General features: G+C 44.0%; 1 protein-coding gene across 1 annotated transcript in view; it reads left to right on the top strand.

Moving 5' to 3' along the window:
• Window positions 1-12543, top strand: part of MAP1B (microtubule associated protein 1B) — a 93311-nt gene that overhangs the window by 62214 nt on the left and 18554 nt on the right. The window contains exons 3-4 of the mRNA XM_011372733.2: window positions 6253-6335; window positions 8598-8738. Coding sequence (XP_011371035.1) covers window positions 6253-6335; window positions 8598-8738 — 224 coding nt within the window. The remainder of the gene's footprint in view (window positions 1-6252; window positions 6336-8597; window positions 8739-12543) is intronic.

Here is a 12543-nt window from a genome sequence, read left to right as displayed (position 1 = left end):
GATAGATGAGCAGGTTGATTTTGATATGCGAGGGCCCCTGGGAAATCAAACTCCCTCTAACATTAGGAATTTTATTTTTCCGGAGGGGGAATCCGTACACTCTCCCAGTAACCGCTGGCTTTCCCTGTTCTCTGCTGACACTGTCAGTCATGTAATCAAGAGATACCAAGTCTCCCAGCATCTGTGTATTCTCAAAAGTGTCTCAGTGGCAGGTGCAAGGGGCTGGGTTATCTTGCCTTGCCTCATGGTCATATTCTCCCTTAAGTTTGAGGTGATTATTTCTTCCAGGGAACAAGGGGAGGCTTCTGTTAGCCCGGGCTCCTCAGCCCTCCTCCTGGATCCCTCCTCTGAGCCATTACTCTAGGTGTCCTGGGAAAGACATCTGCTGATTGTGGCCTTGCAGAAGCACTGTTACCACGTCCACCCCGTATGTCTCTGTCTCTCTGTCCCCCCGCCCCACACTGCCTTTCTCTCTCTTTTTCTAGCTTAGAGATGATGAGGTGGGAAGGAAACAGGGAGAACCATCAAGGCTCTTGGGGACCAGCCTTGGTGCTGCTTGTGAAGCTTCCTGACTTGCTCCTACCCTCCACTCCCTCTGAGGAGGAAGCCCAGGAGACATCTTCCCACCAGGCTGGGGCTGGGCCTGGGGCCTGCTCTGGGCCAGTGTTGGTTGTGAGAGGTAGAAAGGACAGCTGTGAGGGCTCTGGAAGAAGGAAGATCTGCTAGAAAATTGCTGATATAAGCATCTCCCTTCCTTCCTCGCCAGCAGCTTTTCCCTTCAATCTTCTCTCATCTTTTAGCACATTTACTTTACATTATTATGTGGATTCCTGCAGAAAGGGGGCCTGGATGTTCTTCCAAAGGAACAGCTGCTATGAAAAGCTGCTTGGGAGAGTTGTTGGTAATTAATTGTTAGTTCCTGCATTGAGTACCTTTTATTTCTTGCTTTCATCCATTTAGCTAAATTGTAGCCTGGGGAGTGTTTTTTATATATGGGGTTCGAGGCCAGAACTTTCCTCTTTGCAAATCCACTTTGGGGAAAAGGTAGAGTTGAGGAACTCTCACTGCTCTCATTTTCTCTTTCCTCCCTCCCTCCCTCCTATCCTTCCACCAAAAACAGACTTTAATACTTCGGGCCTTTTCTTGATCTACCGACCCTTACTTTTAGCTAAATAATCCCAGTCCTTTATCCCACACATTTCCCTTCCCTTTCTAACTCTAGAATCTTCTTTAGCCCTCTCTAAGATTTATGCTTCTTCACATTGGAAGATTTTTTTAGTGCTGAATCACAATGTCAAATGCCTTTGCCAAAAAAAAAACCCGACCAAACAAAAAAAACAAACCCACTCTGGTTTTTACCTGGACAAGGAGCCAGAGTTTATGGGTTGAAGGTGGGGCATTGGTGGCCATGGTGGAGCAAGCGGCAGAGATGGGTGGGCACGAGGGCACTGCCTCAGTCCTGGTTACTGGTCCATTGTGTCTGTGACTCACTGTTGTCTCCCTTCCATCCTGAATAGATAGATACTGAAAGCTTTCTTTATTCTCCAATTTCTATTTCTGGGTTATGCTTGCAAAGTGTTCCTTTTTTCAAGAAAAAGGAGTTACAGAAATGAAGTCCTGGATTGTGATCACTAATGGAAATAGAAATTCAATATTTATCTCCAAGACATACAGAGTTATCATCCACTTAAAGATAATTTAAAAGGTTTAGCATTACTAGTTATTATTTTCCTCGAGGGTTTTCCTTCATCTCAGCACTGCTGGGACGTTAGGTCTAGCATACTGTCCTTTGCGCTAGGCTGTTTCATTCTGCGGTTGCCTAACTGGGCTGAGACTGCTTTGGGTGTTGCTCTGGCCCCAGCAGAGTTGTTACAGCCTCCTTGGCCACTGTTTTGGGAGCCACTGTTTTGGGACCCGTGCGTGGGTCAGCTGTGTGCAAGAGAGAAGGTTCTGAATTTTATGGGGGTTTGGTTGTGGCTGTGCCTCAGCAGTGGGTGTCTTTGAATTCAGCCGTGGTAAGCCTCTTCATAAACCAGCAGAGAGAAAGAGAGAGAGTGTTTAGATGAATATTAAATTGTGGCGAGAAGACCCCATAAGCATCCTATAAATTATTTAAAAGGTTTCAGAGTCACCTGGAAATAGTAAAACATAAACCACTAGAATAGCCCAACTTTAAAAGACACATAGGTTCAACGAATCGGCCAGATTTTCAAAAAGGAAGAAAGTCCCAGCAATAGCTGAAAAATACAGGCTTATTTGAGCTTCAAGCATGGCCTTTGGGAGTGCACAGACAAAAGTCTCATTGTCTGCCAGGACCCTGCTCCTTCAGGGGGTCCCCAGACCATCCTCTGTTGTTTCTAAGGTGGAGCAGACCCTTTTTTTTTGTTGTGTTGTGTGACAGTCCCCTCCATGCCCTCTCCCTGACCTCCCAGGATGGCAGGATGGAGCCTTCGCAATTACAGAGTTTGTGGGGAGCCCTCGAAGACTTTGTCTTATCAAAGCCATAGTGACAACCATTCCATCTCAAGCCCCCGCTTTTGCATCCCTCAGACCAATGCCGAGGAGAGTTAACTATTCATCGGGCTGGCTAGTGGTTCCCTTGTGGGCTGTTTCTGGAGAATGCAGACTATAATGGTAGAGACAGAGAGGCTGCAACCGTGAAGTCTTTCTTTCCTGGGAACTTCTTTTCTGAAGCAATTGAATGAGACCTTTGCAAGCGAGGGTGGTGGCCTCCCCTTCAGAATGCCTGGCCCACTTCCCAGTGTGAAACATTCCCCAAATATTCAACTTTGTGAGCGTCCCAGCCACCAGAGCTCAGAGCCGCCCGCTGCCAGAAGAGCCGGCATCCCGCGGGGACCCTGGGGATAGGGGCCTGGCGCTCTGGCCCCACAGGCAGGCCCTGGGTTTGCCAGATGCCAGGAAGGCCCGGCCCCTGGTTACGTCGTCAGGGGAAGAATCTGGCCAACAGTCTGGCTGTGACGAGAGCTTGAAGCTTCTCTCTCTCTCTCTCTTTAAATCCCCTCCTTCATTCAAATCCAATCCTATAAAAAGGCTTTTGTTAAAGGAGCAGCCATGGCATCTTGGTGCACGTCTTTGTCGTTGCTGTCAGTATTTCCAGAGATGGACAAAAAGAACATCCTTGGTTGAATTCCTGAGTAAACAGTCTGAACACAGACTTGGAAGGAGTAGAGGTAAACGGCCGCTGTCACATGGCATTTGTTTTGTTTGCAAGTGATGGAGCCACAGAGGAAGGGGACTTCTTGTGGATGGTAAGAAGTGCCCTGCCAAAGAGTGTCCAGGGAGGGGCACGTTGGGTGGGCCAAAGCGCAGGCTGGTCCAGCCGTTGTTGCTTAGATGTGCATCTGGAAGGATGCAGTTAGCAAGGTTGCCACGTTATGTAGATCACGTAACGAAAGAAAGGGGCTCTGATTCCTCCACCATCTCTAGGGGAGGGAGCCAAGCCTGCTTTTGCCGGTTCCTGCAGCATATAGTCATGACTACAGTCACACATGGCAACGTGCTGCCTGAAAGCAGTCACGTTGAGAGTGTGATCAAGGAAATGACTGTTCACTCTTTTTGGTCTTAAGCTTTTGCTTAATTTTGTCTCCACTTAGTGCCTTTGAGGTCTTTGTTTCAAGGAGGCCACTGATAGAAGTTACTTAGAAAGGGGACGGTTTTCTGTGTTTTGCTGATTGTCATTTCATCATTTGCTTATTCAATTTAATGTTCTTTTGCTTGAGATTTAAATGCATATGGTTATCAAAAGCTAAAACAACCAAGCTAAAAAGCAATGTCCCACAAATTACAGATTCTGGCATTTATAATAAACGAATGTTCTTTCCTATGGCTGAGTTGAATTATTTTTCTTGAGGCACAGTCCTTTGCCTGCTCAAACTATGAGATATTGTTCTATTTTGGAGTTTCTTCATTTTCAGGCATTGGAAACAAAGAATCATACACTTTCTCTTAATTTTATGTGGGTGTTCTGCCACCTTTTTTTTTTTTCTTTTTGCCAATATTCTTCTAATGCTTTCTGACTTCTTTAAGCACATCTTTGATTTTAATCCTCTGGATTTTCCCCTAGCTTTCCCTCGGCATTCAATGTCTGTGCCTTGTCTGTTTTTCCAAATTCTAGTCCTAGTTACCAGCTCCATAGAACGATAAAATGAAGGACTCTAGAGTCAGGAGACCTGGGTTCAAGTCCTGGCTTAACCACTTACTAGTTGTGTGACCTTGGGCTAGTTAATTCTCTTCTATAGACCTCATTGTCCTCCTAGTAACAGGAGACAGTCGTAGTACCTATATTATAGAGCTCTTCTGGAGATCAAGTGAATTAGCACATGTGAGGTGCTTAGAACTGTGCCTGACACCATTATTTTTCAGTTTGGGCTACTTCCATGTCTAATATGGGGTTTACTGGTAAATATTAGCTTAGGAAAGATAAGATAATGGAGGAGAACAGGCTTGATGATACACTGGTGATATTTCAACATGTTGCTGTTTCCATAGTGCTTCTGGTCCTTGATGATATAAAGGAAAAAAGCCCTAACTAAGCTGTGTACCCTGGACTGCTTTTTTTAAAACCTCTTTATTGAGATTACAATTCACATACAGTTCAGCCATTTAAAGTATACTGTTCAGTGGGTTTGGGTATATTACACTATTAATTTTTTAAAGTTCTGGTAAAATATACAGAAAACATAGAATTTGCCATTTTAATCATTTTAAATGTACAATTCAGTGGCATTAATTACATTCACAATATTGAACAACCATCACCTCTATTTCCAAAAATTTTTCATCATCCCAAACAAACTGTACCCATTAAGTAATTACTTTCCATTCCCTCTCTTCCAGCCTCTGATAACTTCTAATCTGCTCTCTGATTCAATGAATATATTTATTTTAGATATGTAAGTGTAATTATGTTTTGTGCCTTGCTTATTTCACTTAGGATAAATTTTAAGTGTTCCTGTATGTTGTATGTATCCCAACTTCATTCCTTTTTATGACTGTGTAATATTCTATTGCATGAATATACCATATTTTGTTTTGTGCATAGGTAAACATTTGGGGTTTCTCCACCTTTTGGCTATTGTGAGTAACGCTCCAGTGAACATTGGCACATAAGTATCTGTTCAAGTCCCCGCTTTTGCCCACCTAGGAGTGGAATTGCTAGGCCATATAGTAATTCTATTTTAACTTTCTGAGGAACTACCCAACCATTTTCCTAGAAAGTTGTTTTTTGGTCATTTTCTCTTTTTGTATTTCTCTCCATGGGTATCTGCCTTCCTCAGATTCTATTCCATTTCATCTTGTTTCATTATATTTCTAAGCAGCAGACATATTCTTCTGGTTTACCCTCCCAACAACGTGTCTCCCTCCCACACGTGTCCTCTGTCCCTCATAGACTGACAAGGCCCATATCACTCACACTGGCCACACGTTGCCTGACTGCTTTCATCTCATTGTTCAAGGAGAGGAGGCCTCAGTCCACTTTAGCTGGCGATGGTTCCAGCCACATAATATTCCTAAAACCTCTATGGCATAGGAAGTTGGGGATGTGGAGCTAAAGGCCCTGCAGAATTTCAGCTCTCCTTAGACAGGCTTCTTCCTTCCCACAACACCTTGCTTTGTTGTTCCCCATCAACTATGCTTGTCTTTAGGGGAGAATTTGGCCGCCCTGTCCAGCGGGAAAGTGGTTCTCCACTTTTCATTTGCTCACAGTTTTTCCACTTCTCCATGAGCAAGTGAATTAATTAATGAATACCCCAACAGACTGTAAGCCTGCCTCAGACAGCCATTCTGCTTGTTGGGCTAATTGTTAGCCAGGGTTTCTGGATGTCATTCATTTCACAATAAGGCCCCTAATTAATCTCAGCACCGTTCTCACCAGAAGAAAGGCCGATAGGGAGAAACATCCCCAATTACCATGAGAAAGGAAATGTCAAGAGCCCCATTGAGTTTTCCTGGCATCCACCCCTTGTCTCAGATGAAAACTGCCTTTAACGCACAGAGGCAGACTGGCGATCAACCATGAAAACTAGGGGGTTATGAGAACGTGAGGAGCCCCAGACCCAGTTCTGGGAGAAACCCGCCGGGGTCCGCACACTCTCGTTTGGTAACACCAATTGTGTTTCCCGAGGTGGTGTGGAGAGTCCTGTGCTGTGTGCCTCATCAGAAGCAGGCCGGGCAGTTTTAATCCGGAAAAGCTAAAGGTCACTTCTTTTGTCTGTGTTTTTGTGCCCGCAGGACAAAAGATCCTTCATCACCGAAGTGACGTTTTAGAAACAGTGGTCCTGATCAACCCTTCAGATGAAGCGGTCAGCACTGAGGTAAGCATTCAGCTCTGCAGCATCTCGGGCAGGGCCTCACACAGTGGGCAAGACAAGCTGATTGGAGGCACTGGGGCAGATGTCAGGAGAGGGACGCAGGAGAGAAAAGTTCTCGTTTCACGATGCTTCCTTGCCCCTAGTCAGTGGCTGGTTCTCTGCGGTCAGGTGCGTGGCCTCTGGTGCCGGACTGCCTGGAACCTGTCACTTATTAACTGGTAGCCTTGGGCAAGTTGTTTACTGTCTCTTTGTCTCAGTTTCCACCTATGTGAAATGGAGATGGTAACAGTGTTTACATTTAATGTTCATATTTAATGTTGTGCTTAGAAATGTCAAGTGCTTAGAACAGAGCATGGCCCATGACAACTGCAACGTAAATGTTGGCTGTTCTTATTATTGATGTTATTATTACCATTGTATGATATTGCCAGAGAGTAACTGGGTATTTCAGAGCCCATTGTAAAATAAGAACTTGGCTGGAGCCAAGAATCCTTGGTCATCCGGGCCAGAGGAGTTAATATACTTCCATTTTCTACTTCCTTTCTTACCTTTTGGCACCCTTGAGATTGAGTTGCTTCTTGGTCATTAGTGTAGCCACAGTCCCTGGCGGGGAGGGGGGCCCTTTATCCAAAGTGTCTTTTCGGCCCACATTTTGAGCATCTCTATGACTACAGCCTGTTTTTTAAATTGAGATATTTTACATACCATACTATTCATATACTATAAAATCTTATCTTTTTAAATAAAGTGTGCAATTCAGTGGGTTTTAGTATGTTTACGAAGTTGTGCAACTATCACCACTATCTAATTCCAGAACATGTCCATCACCCCCCAGCCCCTCCAAAAACTCTGAACCCATTAGCAGTTATTATCCATTCCTCCCAGCTCCTTGCAACCAATAACCTAGTCAGTGGATTTGCCTCTATGGATTTGCCTCTTCTAAATATTTTGGATACTGGGAATCATACTATATGTGGCCTTTTGTGTCTGGTTTATTTCACTTAGCATGCTGTTTTCAAGGTTCATTCACATTGTAGCATATATCAGTACGTCATACATTGTAACATATATCAGTACATCATTCTGTTTTATGGCCGAATACTGTTCCATTGTACGGAGATACCACATTTCATTTGCTCATTGATGGACATTTAGGTTGCTTCCATTTTTTGGTTATCCTTATGTAGCCTGTTTTGATGCCACTTCTGCCTGCTCTGCTCCAGGTCAGCAGGACCTCTCTGATAGTCCATTCAAGCATAAAGTTGAGGCACGTGATGGGCTAGTAATCTCTCTGTGACTAACAAAATCAGGAAGGAAATACAATTTGAAAAACGCTGGAAGATTAATATATGTCTAGGCAGACTGCGTGGAACAGCTGTGAGAAATGGAAAGGGAAAAAAGGAATTTCTTTAAGGAATTGTGACTTGCCTGTGGAGCAGATGGGGCTAGTATGTGTACTTTGGTATGTATATGTTTCCTTGATTAGACTGTGGGGTTTTGAGGGGCAGTGGTTCCTTGTGGCCCATTTACTTTTGTGTTCCTCTCTCAGTGCCGAGCATGATGCCTGGCAGTCAGTTGGTGCTGAGCACAATTGAGTTAGAATGAATACCTTGGTGCTTAGAGCGGGCCTCTGTTGAAGGGGAGGCTGGCATCCTGCCCCTTAAAAAGTACACAGGGTTCTTTATGGAAACCATTTACAATTCTATTTAAAAGATTCCCAATCAGGGGCAGCCTCTTGTTTATGTTCAACGTTAGGTACCTGGCTGATCCCATCTGAGGATGCATATGGAGCTATGTGTTTGGCGTGTGGCTTAGAAGGAAAGGGATCCTAGATAGGAAGGCCTGACTTAGTTGGAAATTTCTGTTTCCTGAGGCAGCAGCAGTTAGGGGACCTGGACAGTACTTGGTGACTCAGCCTGTAAAATATTCAAAAGCCTCTTGGACCACATACTGCCAGCAGACACAGCTGTGGAACAAATGATCGCCAGCTGTGCTGATTGGTTTGAAAAAGACAAGGAAACTAGAGAGAGAAAGTCAACCACTGCTGCCGTCTTGGTTGTAGCCAAACTTGGAAAATGATGTTCCCTGGTGAGCTGATGACCACGGTCATTGGCTCTGTCCAACTCCCCAGGGGAAATTTGAATACCAGGGAATGAATGATTTTTGCTGGTAATAAACCTGAAGCAGTCCAAGGGCCAGCCCTGTCCTGAAGGTGGGATGCTGTGCTACCGCGACTCACGTTCTGGTCCCTGTGCTTTGTTTCAGGTGCGCTTAATGATCACTGACGCTGCCCGGCACAAGCTGCTCCTGCTGACAGGACAGTGCTTCGAAAATACTGGCGAGCTCATTCTCCAGTCCGGCTCTTTCTCCTTCCAGAACTTCATAGAGATTTTTACCGATCAAGAGGTGGGCTGCTCTCTGGGAGTGTCTAAGCTTTACAATTGCTTGGTTACTGTTACAGCCTCAGGCTGCTCTTTGAAAGCACTCCAGGGAGCTAGAAGAAGCAGGGAAGGGAATATCACACCTCCTTTGAAATAAGTGAAACCAGTGTGCTCTAACATAGTATAGTTCTATGGCTCATCACCAAAAGAATTTAGAGCACTCATGTATAATTAATTGGAAGCATTCTTAATGTGCCTGAGATACAGATGGAGGGGGTTTGGGACAGTCAACATGTTACAGATGGCAAAAATGAAGGAAATACTTGAAGTGAGCCCAAAAGAAAACCCAGTTTCCTGTTTTCTGAAAGAGTGCTCCAGAGATCTCTTGGACTTTTAGTAGGATTTAGCTGATCTCTTTCAGTACTTGTACTTAACTTTTCCTGATCTAATTATTTCTGATTTCTCTTACTTTTAATGTCTGGTCCTAACATTTGAATTTGGGCTGTTTGAATAGCCCAGAAGAGGGCTAAGGAAAGGGAGGTGTGTTCAAACCCCAAGAAAAAGAGGATTGGAGGGCCTGGACCAAAGCTGGAATATTCATATTTCTAATGACTATGTCTTTTTGAGGGATGATACATGTGAAGTTTGAAAACCAGATGATGATAGTAGTATTTGGGAAAATCAGATTGAAGATTTTAACTTGGTTATTTCTGCTCGAGAATTTCTCCTGGCTGGGAAACTTCTCTTTCCGAAATAATGTGCCCCTTTCATTTTGTTTATTTGTGTTTAGTAGTTACAGAAACAGTTCAGAGCTGTCACTACAGTAGGTTGGGGCCTGCCCATAGCTGATAGCAGAATTCCACGGGAAGAGGTGGAGGGATGTGCTGACTGCAGGAGTTACCACATCTATTTAAAACCATCTTCCTGAGATGGCGGACTCTCCGTCTCATGGGCGTTGTGAAGGGCCATCTGTCTTTCTGCATTTAATCTTCCTTAGGATGTGCTTCACAGAGAGTTCTCTGTGTACTTTTCATCACTGGGAGGAGCTTTACTGCCCAACTTCATTTGGCTCACCTGGAGCCTTCTATAAAAAGACTGGTCAGATGACATAATCGTGTTTCACTCTCCACCCACTGTGGGGGATAAAAAACTGAAAGGGAACATTGGGAACCCCAGCTTTCAGAAGGTGCGATGTCATGTGGGTGCTTAAGGCAGATAGTCCTGGCTCCCCACAGCAAGAAGGAGCCCAGGGCTCACTCACAGCTGGTGCCATCTTCACCACTTCAGAGTGAAGGCTTTTGTCCTGTCTTTTGCCAGAGCTTGTGATCTGTTGTCCTCCAAGGCTGGTGGAGTTTAGCCTTCATTTCTCCTCCATCTCCTCTCTGTTGCACCCACACGTAGTAAAGGTCCGGTAAACTTTTGTCCAATCGCATCGAAGTTCTCAAGCTAGAACTACAGTCCTCACTCTGTCTGACACATGCCATCAGCACCTTGCCCTGGGGAAGGGAGACAGTGGCAGGTCCATGGCCCAATAGCATAGGCGAGTGGTTCACTGGCCTGCTTATAGGCTCAGGGTTCAGCCCTGAACTCTTAGCTCATCTGTATGTACACCTGTCCTGCATTCCTATGCAGTTCTGCAGTTAGTTACTAGTGGTTGGTTTCTACCTCACATCATTGGTTAGTCTTTTTTTTTTTTGGCAGTAAAACCAAACAGAAGGACATAAGTAAAGAAAAGGGTTTGTCATTGCCAGAATTTTAAATAAGGTGGTATTGTAATTCATCTGTCTGGACCCCACATAGTATTCCCCTCTCTCCTTAAATAAGGCGTAATGTTACAAAATTGCTGCTTAAATCATTTTTACTAGCCTACGGAAGTAGAATTTTAGTGCAACGGACTATACAGATATCAGAATTTACCACTGATTAGAAGAAAAAGAACTGGCCTTAACTGAAAGATGTGAGTTTGTGGAAGGGTGGATTCCCCAGGGTTTGTAATCACTGGGTGTGTTCTGAAGAGCACACACCTTCATTATACTGAGGCGTGTGTTGTTTAGGCCAGAGACGCTGTCATATTCTCCTCTGCTTGCCTGATAACCCCCGTCCCAACCTTTTGGAGAAGGTGATGTTTGACATGGTGGAGAAGGACCTCTGGAGTTCTTCCTAACAGACTCGATCCATGGTATTGGGGTGGTGGGGGAAGGCAAGAGGAGGGGAGGACACTGGGTAGAATTCACTGTTTTCCTCTTGCCCCAACCAGAGCAGCTCAGCCTTTATCTCTTTGACATTTTGGACTTTGAAGAAAGGCTGCCGCAGACAAAGTGGATTTGAAATCTCTGGACTAGACCAATGGTTACCAGCCTTTTGGAGCTAAGGCTGCCTGTTGTTGTATTGGCAAAAGGGTTTGAGCACAGAATGACTCAGTAACAAAGGGACCTTAAAAGGCCATTTGGTGTCCAGTTTTTTTCCTTTATCTAGCCCTTGATACATACTAGTCATTCCAGAGAAATCAGATGCACAGTTTGGGAAAAACAAAAATGATACATTTTTTTGACAAGAATAGCTAAAAATAAATGGACTGAAAAATAAAATTGTCCGTGCATTTTGAGCTTCAGATTTTTGGAGTCTCAGTCATTGGAGGTTAACTACAAAACTAGAACTTAAAGACAAAACAGTCATCTGGCTAATCCCTCCCTCCGTGAAATATGAGGATGGTGAAATCACCATCTCCTTGGGGACATTTTTCAGTCTCTCTGTTAGAAAGTTTTTTCTTACTTGTCTTCAAGGAGGGGATGTGATCCCTGTTCTACCCAACAGCATCTTAGACATGCCAATTGTTTTTCTTCTAGATGAATCATTTTCAGTTCCGCCCACTGTTCTTCATAAAACAAGATATTAAAGTTTCCTTACATTCCCTGGTCTCTATCCTTTAAACTTGTTCCATTGGAAAGGGGTTGGTTATGGGGGAAATTCAAAATTCAAGAGTTTAGTCTTGGTCATGGTTTAGTGCCTTGGTGTTATTAGTTGCCAAGTTAGATATATGAGTCCAGAGCTCAGAGAACTAAGAGCTGGGCTGGAGATATTAATTTGGAATTTGGAAGCCATCAGCATGTGAGAAAATAGATGAAGTGATCCAGAGAGAGCAATGTATTAAAAGAGAAAGGGGTACAGGTCTAGCATTTAGAGGTTAAGGTCAAGGAGAAGGAGCCAGCAAGGAGATTTGTTTCAGTTTGTTTGCTTGTTTGTTTATCGTTTAGTTTCTTTAAAATGTCATGACTCACACTGGACACCATACTGTAAGACCACTGACCAGGTTAGAACTATGAGCGTTGATGACGTCTATAGCTTTCAGTGCACTCTTCTATTACATAAGTCTAAAAGTAACTTTTGGCTATTACCATCCACAATTAAATGTCAGTGGGCAAGGGATACAGGCTTTGAGGAGCTGTGTAGTTTACGTAATTCAGGGGCTCCCTTTAGGAAAAAGGAAACAAAATTATTAATATACAGTTAAGTACATGGCTTTGGAAGAGGCTCATGCCAGTAAGGGGCCTTGAAGTTTAAGCTTCTTTAGCTTCATGATAAATCCATTTGACTGTCAACTAAAATCCCTGAGTCTTTTCCTCGCATATTGTTGTTTGGCCACATCTCCAAATCCTGCACTTTACGCGGCTGGTTTATTGGACCTTAGATTTATCCCTTTAGAACTGACTTAGCCATCGTCATCCCAATGTCTAAAGCTTTCGGAAATGTCTTAATCCTGCCATCCCACATTTTGTTATGCCTCCCATTTTTGTGCCATCACAGATTTATAATCATGTCTTCACCATTTT

The sequence above is a fragment of the Pteropus vampyrus genome, unplaced genomic scaffold (assembly GCF_000151845.1).
Source record: "Pteropus vampyrus isolate Shadow unplaced genomic scaffold, Pvam_2.0 Scaffold213, whole genome shotgun sequence".
Taxonomy (NCBI): Eukaryota; Metazoa; Chordata; class Mammalia; order Chiroptera; family Pteropodidae; genus Pteropus; species Pteropus vampyrus.
The sequence above is the reverse complement of the archived record's forward strand: the minus strand, read 5'-3'. Positions and strand labels throughout refer to the sequence as shown.